Below are 24,796 nucleotides of genomic sequence, written 5' to 3' on the forward strand. Positions count from 1 at the left end.
GAAACTTTGGTCAGTTATTGTTTTGTAACATTGCAAATGTCTCTTTAATAATAGCCGTCGTCTGTCTGTCTGTGTGTCCGCGAAAGCCGTATCCCGTAACGGAAACACGAAATTTTTAAAATGCGCACCAATACCAAATGCGGTATATTTTTGTCTACTTTGTTGCAACAGGTTAATTAAAAGGACGGGCGACCCCGTGGATTTTTCCACGGGCTAACGACTAGTCTCTTTAATAATAGCCGTCGTCTGTCTGTGTTTCCGCGAAATTTTTAAAATGCGCATCAATACCAAATGCGATATATTTCTGTCCACTTTGTTGCAACAGGTTAATTTAAAGGACGAGCGACACCGTGGAGTTTTCCACGGGCTAATATCCGTATACGTCCGTCCGTCCGTCTGTCTGTCACGCAAAATGGTAGCTTAGCTGCGCAGGTAGCGAGACGGACGCAATGCGGTATAAAAAGGACGAGCGAACCCGTGGATTTTTTCACGGGCTAACGACTATCTCTTTAATAATAGCCGTCGTCTGTCTGTCTGTGTGACCGCGAAAGCCGCGTCCCTAACGGAAACACGAAATTTTTAAAATGCGCACCAATACCAAATGCTGTATATTTTTGTCCACTTTGTTGCAACAGGTTAATTTAAAGGACGCGGGCGACCCCGTGGATTTTTCCACGGGGTACCGACTATTTCTTTAATAATAGCCGTATTCCGTCTGTCTGTTTGCACGCGAGAAAAACGTTGTGCTACAGAAACACGAAATATTCGATATATAAAGGACGGGCGAACCCGTTGATCCACGGGCTAAATTCACTTAGGCAGGAGTATGAAAAAGAGAACCATAACTTGAATTTTGATGACGTCTGCTAGAACCTGTCAATACACAAAAAACTTTTTCGGAAATTTAAAAGCGCACCGGGTTGTCAAGGCTGGGTAACACCTTTACTTGTGGCTTATCCTAGCGTTTCGACGTCGGGTCCCCATGCTACTGTAAAAAGATTCATACAGAACTTTTAAAGCTCTTAAAATCTGCTTGTTTTTAAATAAGAGGTAAGCTTTGAAGGTGTGATAGCGTCATTCTCGTCAAGAATGTGGTGATGTTTAAAACATTAGTCCCGCCTATGTGACAGAAGAATGACCCTCAAAGAACAAATCAGATTAAAAAAGACTCGAAAAATAACCAGGTTAGATGTTACTGTTTTTTATAAAAAAACGTATAGCTTAATACACTATTTTGTTTTAAAACAACATGCGAGGAGCGCCGTAGATAAAAAGTGGGAGGAAGAACATAAAAAATAACAATTAATAACAATATTATTTCCTCGTCTCTTTAAAGCAGATACGACACACCAATCTTATTGAATTTTCCAGATACCTAAAGGTGCTAATTTTTAAATTCTTTTACTCAGGCCTAACCATGTTTGGTCCTCGCAGAGACACTAAACCCTTCCCCACTACACCCACCACCACCCCCATCCCCTTCCCTCACCCTAAAAAAAATATTCAGATACAGAAACGTTTTTAGCATATATGGATAAACAGTCAATGATGGATATAAAATTAATTTCTTTTATTTGTATGTTTACATGCGTATTATGTTTTGTTTATTTTATTGTATTTTTGTTTAGTTTCAAACAAATATTAGGTTAAAATGACTGTTTGTAAAAAAACATTAGAGAAAAGGATAGATATACTAATAAACGTGTTTTAGACACTTCAGTTCGAAGGACAAATATCTTATGTGCTAAGTATACAGGTAAGTGGCAAAAAAATGAACACATCGTTTTGTTTTCGTCGCAGTTGTTGCTGCCATTATGAATTAGCAATTAATTATTCCATGCACAAATTATGGAGATAATAGCTTATTTGCAGCATATCCTAAAAATATCTTATAAAAAAGAGATTTAAAAAAGCTACATGACCATAAAAAATAAGGCATTTTTTATGCTTCTTTCAAAACTGGAGGATTTGGGGGGCAATAATATAGTATTTACCCAAAGGCTGCTATGGTTGCTCTCTATGTGAAATTTTTCTGCTAATAAGACTCTTAGATCATCGGGAATTTACAATAGATAAGTCTCAACGTATTAATTTTCAATTATTACATTTTTCAACATGATTTAGAAATGTTTTACCTCGATCTAACGGTTTTATGTTTCTATGTCAAGAGTTTTTCGAAATAAGAAAAGGTTGTTAGAAATGGCCAATAAGAATAGCGCGGGCATGTTTAGCAAGTGTCTTTAGGGTTACTACGGGTCAACCCATGCCATGTGATGGAAATTGGGTAGGTAATGCCAGTGTAAACTGAAAGGCCGGGGCAAAATTGAGGCAACTTTTTGAGCAACATTACCCGTCAACATTTGTTGATGAACATGTTCACTCGAATAGCTATGGGTTTTAATATGTTGATGAAGAAAAAAAACCTCTAAAAATTTTGATCGACAGCTACGATTTGCTATAGCCATCAACATTTCTGGCAACATTTTTGATTTTTGAATTCTGCCACAATTTGCTGTTTTAGTTTACCCCTGCATCTAACATCATCGATTTTCAAGCCATAAACAAAGTGAAGTTTTTTCATTGACATGGCTTCTCTTTTACTTATTACATGGTTGTATATTAAGTTCTTAACAGCCTCATAATCACCTATTTCTCTGCTGGCTTCTTGTGTCTGATCAGTGTTGTCAGTATCATTTTTATCAGCTTGGAATGATGCACTGAATCCTAATGTAAACTCCTTATAGCAATGTCTATGGTATTTCATTTCCTTCGCAATCAAATCTTGCTCTTTAAAACTATTGTACATACCTCGATTTTTTTTCTCAGCTGTGTTTTTTATTGCACTTGATGCCATTGATGTTGTAATTGTCACACACTTTTCGTCTATTTTTCCTCCCTGATTTTAAACTTTCAATTTGCAAAAGTAGCATTCATCGGGATACAGGATTGGATGACTTGATCCTGGTGAGGGCAAACGTATTGAGTGTCTATCCGACTCTGGAGATTGTTTTAATTTTACTCTTTTATCACTCAATATTTTCGTGAACTTCTTGTAACAAGGATCAAAGTGTATTTTATGTTTAGTATTGTCTATAACATCAGGAATGTTATCACATTGTTTTACATGGTGATTTTCACCACCCAACCGACATCTGTGTTTTTTGACTTCACTTAAACGATCCACCACTTGTTGTGAAACTAACTTAAAAGATGAATAGTGTTCGTATCCTCCATAGTGAACTATACATTCATTTATTTATTTATTCCTTAAATTTTCACTCCAAAAAACAAAACATGGCAGTTGTTCTTAACATATATACTAGTAATGAAATCAAAAATATGACTATAATTCTTTTACTTTAATCATTTTTATTACAATTTTTTACATATATTTTATTATATTTCAATTTTCTAAATTTCTAATCTTCACCCATAGCATAGCTTGTTTAATCTATCTGTATACCACAACATTTCATTATTTCTAATGTTACCAATTAATTTTTAATTTGTTCAGTGTTTTACTTTTCTATAAAATGCATATTTTCATAATAGCTTTTCTTGTAACATCGTCATCTAAATAAACAAATAAATCAATGATTTTTGCATAATCATATTGGTATGGTAAAGTTGCAAAATGAACAATAGCATGATAGCAAAAGCACTTAAAAATTCTGTGTTTTGTGAAAATTTTGAAAAATATGCATTTTCACACTACGATGGAGAACGAAGACTTATGCGCTCCCAATGATGTTATTTTTTGTTTTATTGTTCAGGGGACCAGTATTTTGTGTTTTTGTCATGTTTTAAGAGATTTGGTTACATTCATGGTGTCAAGATTTGAAAAACGTTGTTAGTTTTTACAAAGCAGCAGTGAAAATTAAGCGAATTTTGGCATATTTTGACTCTACGATGGAGAGCGATCACCTGTTGACCCATATATTGCACTTGAAAAAATCACACAAGTTTAACAAGCATTAATCAACACTCATAGTGAACAATTCACGATCACACTGAAAAAAGTGAGGCTACATTGAGAATCATAATTTTTACCCAAAAAGCTCCAACACGCTACGATGGAGAGCGATAGAGAGCAAAGTAACCCTTTCCAAGCCATTCACCAAACCAAACTTCCAAAACTACAATAAATTCCCTACAATAATATCCAAGTCAAAATTTGTCTAGCTCCAGGTGATACTTGTGTCACATATTAACTGGCCTAAGATATGTTTATTATGAAAATGGCGTAATGAGTTGTAATCCATTCTCACCATTTCTCTAAGTTCTAGTATCCTCATCCATTAGCTCCTGGACGAGGTTGGCATAGAGTTCTTCTTCTTTCCTTCTTTGAATCCATTTTCTGGTAGGGCCTTGCTTTCTTTTTTCATCATCATCTAGTACCTATACTAGCAATAAACATGCTACGGCTTCCTTCTCTGCCATTTAGAAAAAGGAGAATGAATGATCACGTTTCAGTAGAATGTAGTTGCTCAAAATGTTGACGGGAATGTTGACCGAAAATGTAGATCGATTTGCCCCGGGTTTAATGTATACATTCCGAACACAGGACCCACATTAATAACAGTGTTTTAAACACTGAAGTGGCTATATCCTGTATAAATATTTGGAATAATAATAATAATAATAGTATATATTTTGCCGACAAAGGTAATATAAATAAGTGTAGTAAAATTAGTGTTTACCAATATGGTTGATAAAAGTACAAAAATTATTTTGTCTTATTATTTCTATGCTCATTTCCTTTCCCTCGATTATACACACTTTACTTTAGCTAGTACATAGTAGAAATAGACAGGATTATGCACGAATTTGTTTACCAGTCTCTTTTTTTGCTCACAATGACTACGAATACTCAAACAAATTTTTAGATCTTTTGTGGAATTGGACAGGAAGCTAAAAAAAATTGCGAATAAGCAATATTTCATACCTGTTTTCGTTTCTCGAAATGTACAGGCAAAAGGGAAAAATAACATAAAGCGATAATATTTTTTGGACTTGATAATTTAACTTTAATGCAAACTAGTGGTTTGTTGGTTTGCTTAATTTTCTATATTATCACCTTTCTTCAAAAATACAAAGTGCAGAGAAGTTTTTAGTTGTAGAAACACTTCACATGTATCAGAAAATCATATAAACTGAAAAGAAAGAGGTTGAGCATTCTTCGCCATCTGATATTATATTACTTCTCTATGAAAAAAAAAAGTTTGAAGTACCTTACACTTGTTTTACCATGTGGTTAAAAGATGCGTGCTATATAATTACTTGTCGTACAATAAATTAACAGATATTTAAAGGACTAAATTTAGAATTTTCAAGTGTATAAAACGATAGTCCACGTGTTGGATGCCTACTGCAGAGGATATGTGCATAAGGTTACAAAAGTTCAATTTCATGGTTTTTACATTTTTTTTCAACCAGCAAAGGTGAATTTGTATTCGTTAAAACTATGATTAGGGAAATATTTTTTCCGGGAGCAGGAATCAAATGTAGGATAAGTGAAAAATGATCCTTTAAAATCTAAAATTGATTTGGAAAACTGTGCCACCGCAGTAGAACTTCCTGACAGAATTGATGTCGTCACTGAAAGAAAAATGCCGAAAACAAAATGTGATTTAAATAATCCTGGTAACATCGCAAATTACCAAATATAAGCTCTGGTGTTAGGTTTGAAATCTTTTTATAGAGGGCTAAAAGAATTGACTTATACAAGTAAACAAGAACTTCAATTCAGGAATATAAAGCTTCTTACACCGAAATAAAAATTTAGTAGTGTTTAGTAGTAAAACCTCGTTATTCTTAGCAAGATATCTGGAAAGGCGCTTCCACAAAACATTTTAGCATCAAATAATCTTTTCAACATTTATTTTACAATTACCTTATTTTTATGTTGTGCCTACAATTGGTCTATACACCGGAGGGCTTTACATGGAAAATGTAAGCAATGAAATAAATAATGAGGGGCTTACACAAGGGGGGGGATTATATTTAGAGGTTTACGGTAAGATACGTTTTTAAAATTATGTGAGGAACAGGACAGGCACAATTTGCTACAATGAAACGTTGTGATAGTAAAACATATGGAACATCATAAGTGAGGTCACCTTAATAAATTCTTTCAAAGTCTAATCTCTCCAAAGTAGCAAAAGACAAATCTCCTACAGTAAAACAAGAGAAAATGTGCGACGATCATGAAAATTTTCTGGTAAAATTTTGTTGTTAGACGTTTTTAGATGCCTTAAAGTGGTATCCCCTTGTAAATATAGTTACATCAATTGGCCTAAGCCTTATGATTCCTAATGATTTGCCAAAAATGAGCCTAAATATTCTTAAGTGATTCTTAAATACCCGCAAAATTTTGTAAAAGAGGCAGGAAACATGAAAAGCAAAAATTTGTTTTGAACAACTTAAATAACAATAATTTCTTGCTAGAAAAAATAATTTATCAGGGCGATTCATAAAATATCTTTAAATTTTGAAAATTTGGAGCCTCGTGATTCTTATAAAAAGTATTCTTCAAAAAGGTGACAGTGTGTTAGGGGTGACAGTGTGTTCTTTATCAAATTATTTATTTATTTGCGCATGTATGTACATATTGAGTTAAAGAGAGAGGAAAACCGTTTAATTACAAATTTGTCTTGAAACTCCTAGACACCAGCTCTAATATGATTTTATGAATGACAAATCCTGCTATCATGATCAAACATATTATTCAAGTTAATTCCATCCAATAAATTATGACTAGTAGGTTTGCTAATCCAAAATCTTCGTAAAACGATCCGATTTTTCTGGATTCTGAGTTAATTCACTAAATAATGCGAGTTAAAGAAAAAGAAATGAGTCTATAGCACGCCTGCTTTGATTCGATCATATAGGGAAAAACAAATTTGTCGGGGAAAATAAGATGTACTGGGATCATTGCTAAGTTTTCTATCACTTTGGCAAAAACGACTTTTGTAAATCTGTATGACGGACAAGTCGTGGTTGCGATTTCATAAAAGGTCAAACTAGAAAGATATTTCTAAGGAAAAACGCAAAGGAGCATTTATGTCCGAACTTGTTGACTTCAGACATAAAAATGGTTTAAACTTTCTATAGAAACAAGGTGTCGCCATTCTTTCTATGACGTATTTATTTGTATATTCTACGGAACCAAGAAAGCGTATCGATTTACGTCATAGCAAATCCGTTTGGATTTTAACTCTTTTATTCTTCTAGGTATATGAAGAAATTGTGTTGCAATGGCGCTTTTTATAGTTTTATGATTATAACTTCTGGAAGCTGGAGTATTTTCAGATTATAAGCATTGCAAAATATTTAGACTTTACATTATATTTTAGCATACAGATTCGTCTTGATATGTAGCGCAGATCTTAAAGTTTTAAACATATTTTAATGTTCTGTAATTACCAGATCTATTACTAATTTGTTGCCCTAAGTAAGCTGGGCCCGAAAATGCTTTTTATGTTAACAGGTATGCTAAAAAGTTCTTTTATTTCCGCCAACTATTATGTGAAATACAACAACTTATTAATGAACCACTTCGTTTTTAGTTCTCTTTTAAGGAGTATAGACAAGTTTGGACAAGAGGACTCGGAAATGAAATAAGTACGAAATAAAAATCAATGCTCGTGTTTCAAAACTGGCATTTGATCAAAATAAACAATTTTTTTATTGAATTTGAAATTTAAAGATAACACTACTTTATGCAAATTACGCACGTGAGCACTTGAGAGCTGTCAATAATAATTGATGAAAACATTGCATTAAGCCAAGTATTTCATTTGAAAAAATAAAGACATAAAAAAGAGAGAGGCTAAAGAACTCAAACATGAGGGAAATTAAAAAATGGAAAGATTATAGCAGGTATTTTTTTTCACAATTTTTTCTCAACTTCATGCTTTATTTACCACGCTACTGCCACCCCATCATCACCTCATTACCATAATACTACCTCCCTACCACCCATCGACGAAAAAAATCCTACATAACTACTAAGCGCAGGATTTTGTCCTATAGCTAGTACAGGTTCTGTTTGTCATAACACAGAATTAACACAAAAAGGACTAACATTAGGCTAAATGTGTTATTATGAGGTTGAGTGCTAACCGAATTACAAGACAAAGGTGTTAATTAATTAGCCAACCGAAAAATAGAATGTTAATTAAAGAAGCTTATAGTACAAATAAACGTCGATAATTGCTTTACAATAAAAAAGTTTATAATAAAAAAAGCCTAGCTTAACACTCTATCGAGTGGATTTACACAAGTTGTAGATCTCTCTAGTTGTAGATCTAAACATGAATTTACTTCATAGAGGAAGCACGATTATGTCGTCGACTTTTTTAACCACGCCGCACGACGGATACTTTCCAAGTCGAGGTGGGAGTCCGACGAGAGGAAAAAGATTTTTTGGGAGTCCGATTAGCAGTCCGAAAAATAGTCCGAGGAACAGTCCGACGCCGTTTGAACGATTTGATGTTGAGCGGTATGACGACAGTAGCGAGGAAAAGACAAGTAGCGACGAAACTGAATTGCGAGTGCACAGGGTCGAGGAGGAAAAAAGAAAACCCAGGCGAAACAGTATCATCCGATTCAGTGATGTAAAACGGAAATTATCGACGACTTTTCATCGACGAAATTCAACAGTGACGTCTCCGACATCAAGCCGTAAAACTATGCCACCAAGACGTGCTTCCACTGCCAATATGCCAATGCTACAACGACAAGCTTCAGTTGATGAAATTGCGCATTCACCAAAAGGGTTGAAAAGATCGGTAACAATTGCCGATAATTTACCATCTAGTCGATCATTTCAAGGTCATATACCGGTACAACATCCATTATTAGATCGATTACGTAATAATATTATGCACATGGATCCATTCGCTACATCGTCCACACCAAATATACAATCACGAAGTAGAGCTAACTCTACACAATCAATAAAACAGTTCACTGTGTTTTTACTGGGTTGTCAATCAGTCGGAAAAACAGGTAATAATTTCGCTTCTGCACAATCGGGTTTTTTTCTACCCAAAGTGCTAAAAATTAAAGAAGGATTTTGCCTATTTTTATTTACAGACAAATTGGATTGACGTGAAAAAGTACCAACAAGCTATTTGCGTAATAAAATATCATAATTTTCTTTTCAGCGTTAACAGTACGGTTCCTGACTGGACGATATATACACGAATACACTTCTTCTGCAGGTAAGGGCTGATGTTAACACCACATGAATCAAAGTGAAAGTTAATAGTGGTCTTGCACACATCCATATTTAGGTTTTAAGCCAAAACTCAAAAATGTGTGTGTGATTCAATTCACATGTAAAAGGGGCTAACCGCGGCGTCACATGATTTTCGCACAGACTTTTCACTTGTCAATTTGGCTTGTTGGGAATTGTGTTGTGTACCAATGTGACGATTCTAAAAAAAAACACCCTTTTGATGCAACTGGCAGTAACTTCCTGTTGCCAGGTACCTTTAATGAGGGAGTTCAGTGTTTTTTACTTTACTTCTGGAAACAAACGCTTCAGCTTATGTAAAACATAAGCTTTTATGCAAATTAAAAATAAAGTGATTATTCACTTAGCTGATATGTTGTTATCTTTATTTTACCTTAGACGAAGTTTATAGTCGGGTTGTAAAATATGGCGACGAACAGGCTGATGTAAAATTATACAACAATGACATCGAGAACATGGTAAGACTGATTGCAATCTGTTTTAATCGACTCATGTTACACGATAGAAATAAAATGTTTTAGGATGTCAATTATAGCTTGAAATCATATTATGTGGTTTTTGTTTCTATAGGAGTTCCACTTGACTTCTTGAAGACGCCTTGTTAGAAAAGAAGAACAAAATACTGTTAAATAAAATCTTTCATAACAAGTTTTCTTCGTAATAGAAGTTAGTCACGAAATTTTAGCTAGCCGTTTACCATTTTAATGCCCTCGGAAACTAGCTATGCCTTAAAACTTGTGTAAAAAATAAATTCATGATAATCAAATCCAGCTTGAAACAATCGTGTACACATGTGCACATGAACATTTTCGTTTTCCGGTTTTCTGATTTGTATATTTGTGCTTTCTATTTTTTTAACTACAACTAGTTTAATAGAATCTTAAGAAGAGGAGTTACCTTGTATTTCAGGAGAAAAAAATTGAACTAGATCAAAATTCTGGCATCATGATCCTGTACTCCATTGTCGATACAGCCTCGTTTTTAAAGGCAAAAGTTTTATTGGAACATTTAAACAAACTTAAAGTTACTGGTCAATACCCCGTTATGTTAATTGGGACGAAACGAGAATTATCGCGGTTGCGAAAAGTGCGAAGACAGGAAGCTTACGATTCTGCAAACGCGTTTAACTGTACGCATTTCGAAGTTTCGTCAGCTATTGACCGCAAAGTAAAAGACTGTTTCCACGCATTGTTTCGACAAATCGAGATACGGCAGTTACTTCACAACGATGAAGGAAAGGAAGGATTACACACGATTTTAAATCCACCGAAATTATTGCGGTATGGTACGTATCGACACGGAACGGCTTAAGATCGCCTTCAATTGTCGCTACAAGTAGTAAAAAATATAACATCGTTAAGAAGTAATTGAAATGAACGTGTACAAAAAACAACGAAGTTCTGTCATAGTCAATGGTACTTCTTGAATTTTTTTGAAAAAAAATGACGTTAGCTACCTTTATACCCTAACGACATAAATAGACACATAATACAAACATTTTGCAGTGCTGGTCATTGCATTAAAAAAAGAGGTAATAATAATTGAGGCTTTGTTAGGTCTGGAGTCAAAGACGCTCAAAGTTACTCCCAAGTTCAGAGTTATATTTCAACGAAATATGGTTTTTAGCCTATTAAAAAGCACAAAATGAGCGAACAACCTCGTTTCCAGGGCTAATTTCTCTATCTTCGATGTTAAGAAAGAAAGAAGATCTGGAAACGGGGTTGAAACACATATATCAACTCTATATTCTTTTTACAAACTTTATTTGTTAATTAAAGTTACAACTTTGTACCCAGGATAATAAAACTTATTTATTATGATCAGGTAATACGCTTGCTGGTATGAAGTTCCTGAAAAATTGTTGTTATTCTAATATAATCTCTGGTACCTAATAGGAGGAGGTTTGTATTAGACGCAGGGAGGGGGTCGTTATGATGGACAGACTGACCAAGTAATTGAACTATAGTCGTTAGAATGCTTACCGTTTAACAGTTTATTCTTTATTTTTTCTTGGCGTCACATCTATTTAACGGTTTGTTGATTGTATAATTTTATTGTCTTTTTCAGACATCCTGTCGATATCGTTTGGTTTGTCCGATACTGTTGGACGTGAAATTTATTTTATATTGTTTTCTTCAGAATTGCGTTTTTAGAACACAGAATTTACGCCTTTTTCTCATTTCAAACTGTCGCAACTTTAGATTAAATTTAACTTAAAAGTTAGTTGACCCCTAATTTTTTTTCTTTCTTTTCTTACTCTTTCAATTGGTTTTAAATTCGAATGATGATATCGAAGTCAAAAAATGACCTGAATTGCCTTTTGACTAAATTCGACTTAACGGGATTAACTGGAACATTAGTAAGTCGAACTATTTTTTTCGGTCCCTTGGAGGTTCGAGTTACCGTAGGTTAATTGTATAAACAAGTTATTACACCTGCACATTTGTACAGACTGAAAATATAAACAATAGACCACAATTATAGCAGCCAATATACCCTATATGGTTCCCGCGCTTGAAAGTGAATAATAATAAAAAAAGCGTTGGCGATATTTGTTGCAAAAACATCAGATAGCGTAGGAAGTTATGTTTTTTTAAGATCAGAATGTCGTCATGAATCTGCGACAGGAAATCTCACTTACGTGTTAATTTTTTAATCTTGTAATGTTGTGGACATATTTTTTTTTTAAAGAACTGTCACAACAGCCGTTTTCATACTTAGACCACTTTAGCAGCAAATTTACATAAAGGGACAGCAGTTGCTTTGTGATGTGATGAGTGTAAAAACTGGAACTTCTTCTTCGAGTGTTAATTGGAGAGACACGTGTATGGTGGCCCAGGGCTGCCATAAAGGTGGTTCATACCCTTTATTTTAATAAAAATTAAAAAAAATAATTCTGCTCTCCTAAAGCAGAATTTAATGGAGAACTCAAAAATTTAACAAAAAATCTTGAAATAAATTAGATTTTACCAGGAAATCCATTTTCCTGTAACTCATTGCAATTTAAATTTCCTTAGCAACGCGCATAGATACCGTATTGGCCTTAACAACTTCCCTAATAATTGTTCATTATCAACAAAATAACCACTATGCATATAAAATGCATATACAGTCTTAATTCCATAAGTTAAAACCACAACAAATTTTCATTACGGAACATGAAGACAGAAAACTTGACAACAAAATGTATAGCTAGCTACAATGTGTTTTTGCTGGTTTATTCTGTAGATTCTCATGGTAAATTTCCTGTAAGGTCTATATAATTCTTATATTTTTTAGATTAACATATTATTAGAATGCCTAGGTCAACATTATCAAAAAAAAAAGAAAGTTTTATGGGAATCAATTTAAAAACAAGAAGAAGAAATACAATGATGAAGAATCATCGCGCTAGTAAATTGACAACAAAAAAACTACATTATTTGCGACGTTTCGGGTGTTTCACACACCCATTTTCAAGCAATCAAAAACGTACAAAGTTCTCCTAAATATATACAAGTTTAACAGTAACCATAGTTACAGATTAAATACTAATTGTATAAATACAATGGAGCAAATCTAATGTTGTTATTCAATTGGGGACTATCCCGCATTATGAACAAACTCTCTTTAATCTCTAGCAAATACCCAGCACCTCGGAGTGTCTCCATTAACAGGTGAGAAATCAACCTCATCTAATTGCACGGCAATTAAAGATCATCTTAAAGCCTGTCACACCACATTATCTCTTGACGATTTTAGTATACTCTCTAGGGGTAACAACCTTTTTTTAGTTTTGTTTTTAAAATATAATATTTTTTGCAGGAAGGGTGTGGTCATGTTGAAATTGGTTCAATTTCTAAATACAAGTATGATGGCCATTTCCTGAAAAATCAAGTCTGAATGATGTTGTTATCAAGAGATATTCAAAATAAACTTAGTAGCACTTTTCCGGACATTTTTGTAAATAATCGAGGCAGATTTGTCTTAATTATAAAAATATCAAGTTAAATCTGTCTTTTACATTGAGTAGTTTCAGTTAGCCCCCAAAGAGTCATAAAAAATTGATTACTGATGAAAATGATCACAAAGGGTATGAACCACCTTATAAAGAGAATCAGAATTTATAGAAATTATTTTGAATTTCATTTTACTTATAAAAAATGAATTCGATTTAAATTCAATTGAATTTTATTAAAACTTTTTGTTTTAAATTTATTTTGATATCACTCATGGCCCCGGGCTGCAATTGAAATATTAATTGGAATATAGATTGTGTTCAAAACGTGCAAATATGTTTTCAGGCAATGTCTTTTATATTGTTTACATACGTGTGTGCTAGCAGGTTGTCAATACGATGAGTAGCTACTTGGAGTTCCAACAAAAAATTAGAAGAAAATTCAAAAAAGTATGTAAGACAGAACGTGCAAAGAGTAAAAATTCTGTACTTTGTTTGAAAGGATTATCTCTTTTACCACTGGAACCATACCATACGAACTTTAGACGTTTTGATATACATTATACTCATACGGATGTGACACTCCATAAAGCACAAGACAAACTATACAGCCAGAACTCGATGGGCCTGGTATTTGCTGGTCTATAGAGCGTTGCATCAAATCAAGGAGGTTTAAACCTCCTTCATCAAATGCACCAAAACCTTATCCAAAAATAAAACCTTAAAGTACCACGACATTTGGTTCACAATGTCATGTTTAATCTTAGAGGAGCGGCCTCTCGTCAGGTCAAAAAAATAGAGAAAATTTTACATTGACAGATTCTAATTGGGTATTATCACTGGATGGCCATGATAAGTTATTAGGGTTCCAAAATTGGATCTTTTCTTTAACTATCTATGGTTGTATCGACACATCAATTACAAAGATTCTATGGCTAATGGTTTGGTGAACCAATTTTTTAAGGCAATGCAAACATAGATAAAAATGTCTGTGGTGTTGTTGTTGCTGAAGAAGTGGAATAAAATGATGGTTGGTAAGGCTGACTGATGCAATAGTTGGCTAATTTTAGAGCTTGCAATACCACTATCTTCCGATGTTATGATGTATGTTCTTTTTTAATAAAACGCACATGTATAACTTTAAAGTTAAACATGTGAAGTCAAATGTGAAATTTTGGTACAAAAAGACTCCCTCTGGGAAGCCAATACATCTCAAACCATTTCTCTTGGCAGACTGCGAGCAAAATGGTTATGCCTTCTTTATGTTCTCTATTGGAACATCTTCATACTCCTATTTTGTGCAGAGGGCTCACTCTCCAGTTGCTGTACAATGATTTTACGTTGCTTTAGTATGATTGATCCGGCACATAAATCTGAATTCAAAATGCTGTCTTTACTTGGATCACCCTTATTCTGCCCGTCTTTTACAGGTTTCATGCCTCATCACTTGAAAAAAAAATATTAGCTACGTGTTTCAAATTTGTAATGAATTTTTTCTTGTGTTATTTTTGTATTAAAATATCTTGAAAGACAACAGATGCTTCGTTTAATTTGCTAGATTGGAAAACGAAACTTCAAATAATTATGCGCAACAAAGTGTACTGAAAGTGATTCTGTGATAGCTTGGAGGAAACAAGGTGATAGCAACAGTTTTCAGGGTTTTTCTCTGTTTAGATATTTCGCATGTTCTTAAAAAGTGTTTTTTGCGGTGATGTTGTTTTGCTGGAATTTAGCTTGTGTGACGTCACAAATAAACAAAAAATATGTACGAACTGAATTGCCTTTTATTAGATAATGGCGGCGACTGTGAATGTGATTATCGTTTTTGGGGTTGTTGCATCTATCAATTAACTGTTAACGGTTGTATATAGCTAGCCGTCGTTCGGTGGTACATAGCCATCATTGGTGTGGTATCATGTGACCTCCTCCCTGTTTTTAAAAACAGTTAGGGTTAGAACGTACTTGGGCAGTGATCAGGGTCGTCTTATTGAAAGAAAAATTCCAAAAAAATCAATCACGACGCACTTAGTATGACGTTAAAGTATTATCTAAACAACTAGTCGATAAGGCCCGTGGAGAAATCCACTTAGGCAGATGGGCAATAGAAAAATAGGTTGTTTTAGATGTTTTGCTGACGTCAGCAGTGAAGATCCCAAAAAAGTTAGAGAAATTTATTTTATTTTTTTATTGTAATGTGTAGAGGTTGAATCACGCTGATCAAAATAATGTGTTTAAAAATTGTGCTGACGTCAGCAAAGGCCCGTGAAAACACAAAACTTTTTTTTTCAGAAATGTGTATGCCTGTTGCCTTCATCGTATAGATCTTGAAACGCTGATCAAGAAAATGTATAGGATCGTGTATTTTTGACAAACGGTTGCAGAGATATTAGGGTTTGAAGGTTTTTTGATGACGTCATCAACCCGTCCATTCCCGAAACGGATTCAGGGACCCAGGTTTGGGAAACTTACCCAAATTGGTCAAAGGTGGTCCCTAGTTACCCACGCGGTGAAAAATCATTGACGTCACCAACCCTTTAAAGATTCATAAAATATCAAAATCAAGTACCTCGTGTACTCTACTCGTTATCTTTCTCAACTATACTCTCTAGAAAAATTGCACAACAAAAAAAGAAGAATGCGGGGAAACCCCGAAAAAATAATAATGGCGTCATTATTTACATACTCCCCCCGTTGACATGTCCGATGTCAACATGGTATGACTAAACATAAAGAAATCCTAAATATATATATATGTCAAAAAAAAACTATAAATACTCTTCGCGGAGTTTACGCATCAACTGTCCTTCAACCGCAGCCTTTCTCGTCGGCCTTCGTTGTTGCTCATCTTCATTGAGTGTCTTCAGCGGGTTTTTCAAGTTCACTTTTTTCAACTTTTTCAACTTCGTTTTCAGTCTCATTTGCTATTTCAAGTGGAATCAGTTTTTGAATAGGACGCGTTATCATAGAAACAAGTCCTTTCTTGGTGTTAACCCGAATCTTCGCACCACGAATAAATCCGTCCTTTCCATAGATCAGTTCCGTAACTTTACCCAATGGCCATCTACTTCTTGGCAGTTGGTTATTATCTTTCACCACCACGACGTCGTTCAACTTTAAATCAGGTGTTTCTCTGCCATCCTTTCTGTAGAAGTGATGTTGCCGTAATTCGTTCAAATACGTTCGATAAAATCGTCGCCACTGATCGTCAAGCACTCGTTGTACATAAAGTAATCGTTTCGAGCACTGGTCGGTATCATTCATTGGGACACATTCAGCACCAACAATGTTCGAGCCGTAAATCAAATGCAAAGGTGTGATAGTCTGTCCAAGATCGTCCCCACTCTGATATGTAAGTGGTCTTGAGTTAATCGATGCTTCAACTTGGCACAGAACTGTCTCGAGCTCTTCGAAAGTCAATAGTGCCTTCCCAATGGTCTTACGCAAGGCGGTTTTCATTGATCTGACGATCCTTTCATAAAATCCTCCCCACCAAGGACTCTTGGGGAGAATCGGGTTAGTTTCAATAGACTCATGTCTCATAAATCTTTTTACATGGTTAGATTTAAACGTTTTAAAGTTATCATGCACAACCGTAGCAGGCGTTCCTCTTCTGGATTGAAATCTTTTGAAAGCTCTAATGAACGCTGGCGTCTTTAAATCGGGTGAAAGCTCAAAGTGCACAGCTCTAGTAGTAGCACATGTAAGTATTAATACGTATACCTTTGTCGTGTTTCGGTTCTCGGTACGAATGTAGAGTGGACCAGCATGATCGAACCCAACGTGTTCAAAAGCTCTCGAAGCGCAATACCTGTATTCTGGTAGATCTGGAGTCGGTGGTGATTTAATAGGTTTGCCTTGGTATCGTCGACAAACAATGCACTGTCGTAAAATGGATTTGATTGTGCGTCTACCTTTCGGAATCCAAAACTTCATTCGTAACATCTTGAGTGTCGCTTCTACGCCTTGATGAAATGTTTTTTCGTGGGCATCTTCAACCAGAAGTTTTGTAAAATGTGAATCACTCGAAAGAATCAACGGATACCTTTCGTCATATGAAAGCTTTTTATTCTCACCAAAACGTCCTTTAACACGTAAATCTCCTTTCTCATCTTCAAACAACTTCAGGGCGGACGAAAGTTTGTTGAAGTAGTTTTGGTTGTTTCGAAGTTTTCGTTGATTGTTTGTAATCAAAATATCAAATGCACTTTTGTATTCTTGAGTCGACAGTTCACGATCGTTGCATACTGATAAGTCTCTTTTTCGAATTCGATTTAACAATTTATTCGCAAATCTGTAAACATTATTTTAAGTTATAAGCTTTTTCAGTGAGCTAAACTTAGTCTCGTCTATAATATCATGAACTGCGAATGACAATGATGAGTGGAATGACTAATGTTAGTAGTGACATGACTTTTCTTCTCTTCTGACAAAACATCGAATGAATGTTTGTTGACATGAAACTCAGGTGGAACAAAGCTGGAATCAGACAGAAATTCAGGACCGTTTAACCACAAATTTGAATTGAAGTCACCAATTTTGTCTGGTCTGGTAGGTATATCACTGGGGTTATGAATGGTGGAAACGTGAAACCATGATTCCGATGGAATGACTGATCGAACATAAACAACTCTATTTTCTACCCATGGCTTCCACTGCTTCAATTTGCCTTTTAGCCAACAAAGGGCAACTTCCGAATCTGACCAACCGAAAAAACGATCAACTTTCAATCTACCATTGATCGCATTAAGCACATGGCTCATCAACTTTGCTAAGAGAGCACATCCTAGCAATTCTAAACGTGGAACAGAATGCGGCTTTAGGGGCGCAACTTTCGTTTTAGCAGTCACTAGCGAAACACTTACGCCGAGGTTAGTTCGTATTTTTGCATAAATCACAGCAGCGTAGGCAATCGTCGAGCTATCACAAAATCCATGCAGTTCAATTGATTGAATTTCATGACGCGGTTCACAGAATAAATAACGTGGTATCTCAAAAGTTTGTAAATTCGCAAAATCGTTCAATATATCTCTCCATTGTTTAAGCAGTTCCCCTTGCAATGGATCATCCCAGTCGGACTTGTGTTGACAACATTTCTGGAAAAGAACCTTTACTTTGGTGGTGATTGGTGCGATCAGGCCCAACGGGTCATAAAATGAAGCAGATATACGTAAAATGTTTCTTTTTGTTGGAAACAGTTCTTTCGCTCGTTTCAATAACTCGTCAAATCGGTACACTAGAATATCTCTGTCGATGTCCCACTCGATCCCTAATACTTTGGGGTTAACAGTTTTGTCGCTATTCGGTTCAGAATTCACGTTCTCAATTTTATCGATAAAAGTTTGTAATTCATTGTTATTAGTAGCCCATTTTCGCAAATTGAACCCTCCTTCTTTCATGATTTGTTTACTAATTTCGTAAAGTTTCTTGCCTTCAGTTACGGTATCGGTACCGGTTGTTAGGTCATCGACGTACAAGTCATCCTTCAAAACATCAGTAATTTCGGGGCAGATAATTTCGTAAGTCTCCAAGTGGTGTTGGATTGTCCCATTGAGTAAAAACGGACTGCACGTTAACCCAAACACGACACGCAGAAATCGATACATAATGAGCTTTGAATCGTTCTCGGTAGGGTTTTCTTTCCACAAAAAACGAAGATAATTACGGTCTTTCTCAGCGATTTCAATATTCAAGAAAGCTTGTTGAATATCAGCAACTAAAGCGACGTAGTTCGTACGGAATCTCAGCAGAATGTCAAACACCTTAGCAAGTAAATTAGGACCAGAGTACAAAATGTCATTGAGGGATGGTTTGTGAACGGCACAAGATCCATCAAAAACAGGACGAACTTTCGTTGTACTTTTATCTTGGCGTACAACCGGATGATGCGGAAGGTAGTGAGCATTTTCGCAAGCTATCTCACTGCAAAAACGTCGTTGTATTGCACAGCTAAATCAGGTTCATTTCGTAATCGTTTGTTAACAAGAGAATCTAAGCGTTGTTTCGAAACTGCAAAATTATCGGAAAGTTTATCATGATCAGGACGAAATGGTAATTCGGTCACGTAGCGTTCACCGTTGAATTCAAGAGTTTGTTTAAAAGAAAATAATACGTTTTCGTTTTCTCCGTCACCGATCGACTCAATTTGCCAAAACTTGTTCAACTCGTCCCGAAGAATTGTGTTTTCGGTATCAACACGGCAGGCGTGGACTTCCATGCAGCTTGATTCGTTCGCTTTCGACTGTTCACCTCCGGACAAAATCCAGCCAAGTTTGGAATTGATAGCGATAGGACCGCCTCTCGGATCTCGAACAACTTCGCCGGTAATGAATGAATAATAATGGTCTAAACCAATCAGAACGTGAACATTCAGTCTCGTTTCACCATTTGAAAAATCTGCTAATTTCAACCGCTTCAAGTGTTCGTAATTATCAGCGTAATATTTCGCATTCTGATTTGAGAGAGGAGCGCAAATGTTTGGTACGGCAATGGCTTCGATGGGTAAGGTAGATGAGCGGTCAGCGGTTTTTACATACAACTTAACAACGGGTAGCTCTCTCGATTGGCTGTTGCTATGGCCAAAAGTGTTAATAATTAATTTCTCCTTTCGAATTGTTTCTAAATTCAGTTTTTCTTTCAGTTCATTTGTGACATATGTTCTCTGGCTACCTGAATCAAACATGAATCTCGTTCGTATGTTCCTGCTCTCCCTTTCTTTCGAAACAAAAGCTTTAGCCGTCTGCAAAAGAATTCCTTTGTTTTCTTGGCTGATGTGATTCGCGTTGGTTTCGTTAGAAGGGTTTTCCTCCGAGCCATTGTTGTCTTTATCTTTTCTTTCGGCACGTTTTTCTTTCATACACAAAGAGATGTGGTGACGTCTTCCACATCTATTGCATATGTAATTTGAACAACAGTTCTTTGAAATGTGTCCATGCTGCAAGCACAAAAAGCAACGCCCTTCCTTTTTCATAATTTGCGAACGTGTTTGTACGTTGGTAACTTTTGAACACCTCGACGGAGAGTGAGAATCGTGACAGAAAACACATTTTTCTCTGTCCAAAGTCAATAAGCAGTCTGCGGTAGAAATTCCTCCTCTCTTGTAATTTTCACTGGGGGATTGTCCCTTGCCTTTCGCGGTTACAGTGCACCTCTCTCGAGCTTGCAGTTCGTTATTGATAAAAAACAGCATCTTTTCAACGGACCACTTCTCCTCTCCAAAGTTTCTAGAAATAATCATTCGTAATTCGTTGGGAATTCTTTCGTTCAGAACCGGAATCAATAAACTCAGCATTTCGCTATTATACTTCAAATTTTTCAAATTTCGAATACAGTTCTCAACATCATTATAAAGTTTTCTCAATTGTTGGGTGTTATCCATTGATCGTACTGACTCAATCTTCAACAGGGCTTCCATGTGCGCGTTAATGAGCACCTGTTCGTTGCCAAAACGGTTTCTAAGCAACTCTATAGCATTTTCGTAGTTACTGTTCGTCAATTCTAACCCAGAAATAGTTGATAAAGCGGTTCCTTCGACGTATCTCTTCAAATAATTAAATTTATCAATTGCATTCAAACTGTCATTGTCATTAATGGCTGAATTAAACTGGTCCCAAAACAAGGGCCAATTCAAAGGGTTCCCATTAAATTTGCTCAGTTCTATTTTGGGTAGTCTCATCGATTTCTTTTCAACAGACCGTGTCGATTCTGTGGCTGAAACATGTGGTCCGGTAGCGGTAGTAATAGTCGCGAGACTCATGTTCACTAATAGATAAAATTCTGTAGCCTCCATAACGTCGGTTTCGATCTCTTCAGCCGATAAAACACCGTATAGCTCTTCATCTAACTCCTTTAACTGTTTAACAGTGTCAATTAAAGTGGTCTGTAAAGAAATAATTTCTGCTCGTTTCTCCTCCGAAAAGTCCTTAACTATGACATCAATTCGCTCGCGCAAAGTGCTCGCAATAGACCGCAACCCCTTTCGCCTTGCACTCTTCCTCGTAGTCGCAGTAGACATAATGAAATTTAATGTAATGCAAAAAATGAAACCAATGAAACTGGAAGCATGAAAAATGAAAGTTTTTGAAATTTGACGTGCAGTACACAATAAGACGATTTCAGAATAACAAACACTGTCTAAGCTAAGTTAAAGTTCATAACATAAATCCACCAATTCGAGCAAATAATATCCACACAACATCACAAGTCCACCAATTCAAGTAAATATCCAAAAATAATATCAAAAGTCCATCAATCGAGCGCCATTTAAAGAATCATAAAATATCAAAATCAAGTACCTCGTGTACTCTACTCGTTATCTTTCTCAACTATACTCTCTAGAAAAATTGCACAACAAAAAAAGAAGAATGCGGGGAAACCCCGAAAAAATAATAATGGCGTCATTATTTACAAACCCGTTTCCAAGTCATTTAGCCTCAAAGTTTTAGGTGCACTGTAATGGCTTCATTAATTTAATATATAAGATTGACGTTAAAGTGGTGTTATTGACGTTGCGCCGTAATGTCTGAATATTTACCATATTAGACATGCATTTTTCGGCAATATCAAAGGAAAATGAAGACATTCACTTTGCCTGTCACAGAGACACGGAACTTGCGTATTATTATATAGACTAGTCGATAAGGCCCGTGGAGTAATCCACTTAGGCAGAGGGACAATGGAAAATATGCTTTTTTAGATTTTTTGCTGACGTCAGCAGTGCAGGTACAAAAAAAATTGGCGAAGTTTAGTTTATTCGTTGCCTGTAATGTGTAGAGGTTAAAACGCTGATCAAAATAATGTATAGGATCATATGTTTTCGACAAACGCTTAAGGAGATATAAGGTTTTAAAAATTTTGCTGACGTCAGCAATGAACCGTCAAAACCCAAAATTTTTTTTAAGTAATTCGTATACCTGTTGCCTTCATCGTATAGATCTTGAAGCACTGATTAAGAAAATGTATAGGATCATGTACTTTTGGTAAACGGTTGCAGAGATATTAGGGTTTGAAGATTTTTGATGACGTAATTAACCCGTCCATTCCGAAACAGATTCAGGGACCCAGGTTTGGGAAACTTACCCAAATTGGTCAAAGGTGGTCCCTAGTTACCCACGCGGTGAAAAATCATTGACGTCACCAATTCGTTTCCAAGTTATTTGGCCTCAAAGTTTTAGGTGCACTGTAATGGCTTCACTAATTTAATATAAGATATTGACGTTAAAGTAGTGTTATTGACGTCGCGCCGTAACGTCAGAAAATTTAACATATTAGACATGCATTTTTCGGTTACTTCAGAGAAAATTTCGGTAAGATCAAAGGAAAATGAACACATCCACTGTGCCTGTCACAGAGACACGGAACTGGCGTATTATTATATAGACTAGTCAATAAAGCCCGTAGAAAAATCCACTTAGACAGGATAACAGTAAAAATGAACCGTTATTTAAATTATGATAACGTCAGCTAGGATCTGTCAAGAGACAAAATATTTTTTCTTGGAAATTTGTTTATTTGTTGCCCCTAGAGCTTGAATAGCTGATTAAAATAATGTATAGGAACATTTGTTTTGGACAAACACCTAAGGAGATATAAGGGTATTTAAAATTTTGCTAACGTCAGCAAAAATTGAACAATGTGCAAAAAAATTATTTTAAGAAATTTTTATACCTGTTGCCTTCATCGTATAGATCTCAAAACGCTGATCAAGAAAATGTATTGGATCATGTACTTTTGATAAACGGTTGCAGAGATATTAGGGTTTGAAGGTTTTTTGATGACGTCATTCCGAAACGGATTGTGGGACCCAGGTTTGTGAAACTTACCTAAATTAGTCCTAGGTGGTCCCTAGTTACCCACACGGGGAAAAATCATTGACGTCACCACCTCGTTTCCAAGTTATTTGGCCTCAAAGTTTTAAGTGCACTGTAATGTCTTCATTAATTTAATATACGATATTGACGTTAAAGTAGTGTTATTGACGTTGCGCCGTAGCGTCAGATAATTTAACATTTGAGATATAACTTTTTCGGCGACATCAAAGGAAAATCAACTCATCCACTTTGCCTGTCACAGAGACACGGAACTGGCGTATTATTATATAGACTAGTCGATAAGGCCCGTGGAAAAATCCACTTAGGCAGTATAACAATAGAAAAACAACCGTCATTTAAATTTTGATGACGTCAGCAGAGACATGTCAGAACACAAAATGTTTTTTTTCAGAAATGTGTATGCCTTCATCGTATAGATCTTGAAACGCTGAGCAAGAAAATGTATAGGATCATGTACTTTTGACAAACGGTTGCAGAGATATTAGGGTTTAAAGGTTTTTTAATGACGTCATCAACCCGTCCATTCCGAAACGGATTCGGGGACCCAGGTTTGGGAAAATTACCCAAAATGGTCCTAGGTGGTCCCTAGTTACCCACGCGGTGAAAAATCATTGACGTCACCACCTCGTTTCCAAGTTATTTGGCCTCAAAGTTTTAGGTGCACTGTAATGGCTTCATTAATTTAATATAGGATATTGACGTTAAAGTAGTGTTATTTTCGTCGCGTCGTAACGTCAGAAAATTTACCATATTAGACATGCATTTTTCGGCGACATCAAAGGAAAATGACGATATCAACTTTGCCTGTTACAGACACACGGAACTGGCTTATTATTATAGAGACTAGTCAATAAGGCCCGTGGAAAAATCCACTTAGGCAGGATAACAGAGAAAAACAACCGTCATTTAAATTTTGATGACGTCAGCAGAGACATGTCAGAACACAAAATGTTTTTTCAGAAATGTGTATGCCTGTTGCCTTCATCGTATAGATCTTGAAACGCTGAGCAATAAAATGTATAGGATCATGTACTTTTGACAAACGGTTGCAGAGATATTAGGGTTTAAAGGTTTTTTAATGACGTCATCAACCCGTCCATTCCGAAACGGATTCGGGGACCCAGGTTTGGGAAAATTACCCAAATTGGTCCTAGGTGGTCCCTAGTTACCCACGCGGTGAAAAATCATTGACGTCACCACCTCGTTTCCAAGTTATTTGCCCTCAAAGTTTTAGGTGCACTGTAATGGCTTCATTAATTTAATATAGGATATTGACGTTAAAGTAGTGTTATTTTCGTCGCATCGTAACGTCAGAAAATTTAACATATTAGACATGCATTTTTCGGCAACATCAAAGGAAAATTTCGGTAAGATCTAAGGAAAATGAACATATCCACTTTGCCTGTTACAGACACACGGAACTGGCGTATTAATATATAGATATAAGTTGCAAATGAAAATCATTGCAATTACCTTTTTTGTTTAAAATATGTAATTATATTAAATTATATTTAAAAAAGTTCTTTTGACTGAATATAATAAAATATATAATCAAAATGCTGAATATTAAGCATATGTTGGGAGAATTTGTTTCTATCAGAGGACTACTCACGAAATGCCAAGCAGGTCTGTATTTTCCTTAAGTTCTAGTCTGAAAAATATACAAATTGGTTTGCACCAAGTAATAAATCCAATTTCCATATATTCCACCATATATTCTAATTATAAATAAAAAAATATAATTGATATATGAAAAAAATAAAATTGATG

The 24,796-nt window shown here is 35.6% G+C and overlaps 3 protein-coding genes across 4 annotated transcripts; 1 reads left to right on the forward strand and 2 right to left on the reverse strand.

Annotated features, from left to right (window-relative positions):
• The first annotated feature begins 1,685 nt into the window (after window positions 1-1,685).
• On the forward strand, window positions 1,686-11,120 carry LOC130645057 (ras-like protein family member 11B). Of its 2 annotated transcripts, none has more exons than XM_057450916.1 (5): window positions 1,686-1,756; window positions 8,333-9,012; window positions 9,171-9,227; window positions 9,641-9,720; window positions 10,172-11,120. In XM_057450916.1, the coding sequence occupies exons 2-5, from the start codon at window positions 8,346-8,348 to the stop codon at window positions 10,571-10,573; spliced, it is 1,206 nt and encodes a 401-aa protein (XP_057306899.1). In that variant the 5' UTR covers window positions 1,686-1,756; window positions 8,333-8,345; the 3' UTR covers window positions 10,574-11,120. The 2 variants fall into 2 exon arrangements, with proteins under 2 accessions (XP_057306899.1, XP_057306898.1); XM_057450915.1 differs by lacking the exon at window positions 1,686-1,756 and adding an exon at window positions 7,425-7,881.
• A 4,926-nt stretch (window positions 11,121-16,046) lies between these two features.
• Window positions 16,047-19,101, reverse strand: LOC130646017 (uncharacterized). Its single transcript, XM_057452150.1, has 3 exons — window positions 19,057-19,101; window positions 17,562-18,958; window positions 16,047-17,490 (listed from the first exon to the last, which is right to left on the reverse strand). Exons 1-3 carry the CDS (start codon window positions 19,099-19,101, stop codon window positions 16,047-16,049), a joined length of 2,886 nt encoding a protein of 961 aa, XP_057308133.1.
• LOC130645056 (uncharacterized) lies at window positions 18,899-21,515 on the reverse strand. The gene has a single exon (XM_057450914.1). The coding sequence runs from the start codon at window positions 21,208-21,210 to the stop codon at window positions 19,111-19,113; it is 2,100 nt and encodes a 699-aa protein (XP_057306897.1). The 5' UTR covers window positions 21,211-21,515; the 3' UTR covers window positions 18,899-19,110.
• Window positions 21,516-24,796: the final 3,281 nt, after the last annotated feature.

The sequence above is a fragment of the Hydractinia symbiolongicarpus genome, chromosome 5 (genome assembly GCF_029227915.1).
Source record: "Hydractinia symbiolongicarpus strain clone_291-10 chromosome 5, HSymV2.1, whole genome shotgun sequence".
NCBI classification, from domain to species: domain Eukaryota; kingdom Metazoa; phylum Cnidaria; class Hydrozoa; order Anthoathecata; family Hydractiniidae; genus Hydractinia; species Hydractinia symbiolongicarpus.

Coding starts and splice junctions, on each gene's coding strand:
- LOC130645057 (XM_057450915.1), top strand. CDS start 7,847: ATGAGGGAAATTAAAAAATGGAAAGATTATAGCAG. Junction 7,882..8,332: donor AAATGGAAAGATTATAGCAG/GTATTTTTTTTC, acceptor TTTACTTCATAG/AGGAAGCACGATTATGTCGT. Junction 9,228..9,640: donor CGAATACACTTCTTCTGCAG/GTAAGGGCTGAT, acceptor ATTTTACCTTAG/ACGAAGTTTATAGTCGGGTT.
- LOC130646017 (XM_057452150.1), bottom strand. CDS start 19,101: ATGCTCACTACCTTCCGCATCATCCGGTTGTACGCCAAGATAAAA. Junction 18,959..19,056: donor GGTTGTACGCCAAGATAAAA/GTACAACGAAAG, acceptor TTACTTGCTAAG/GTGTTTGACATTCTGCTGAG. Junction 17,491..17,561: donor ACTCATCATTGTCATTCGCA/GTTCATGATATT, acceptor TAATGTTTACAG/ATTTGCGAATAAATTGTTAA.
- LOC130645056 (XM_057450914.1), bottom strand. CDS start 21,210: ATGTCTACTGCGACTACGAGGAAGAGTGCAAGGCGAAAGGGGTTGCGG.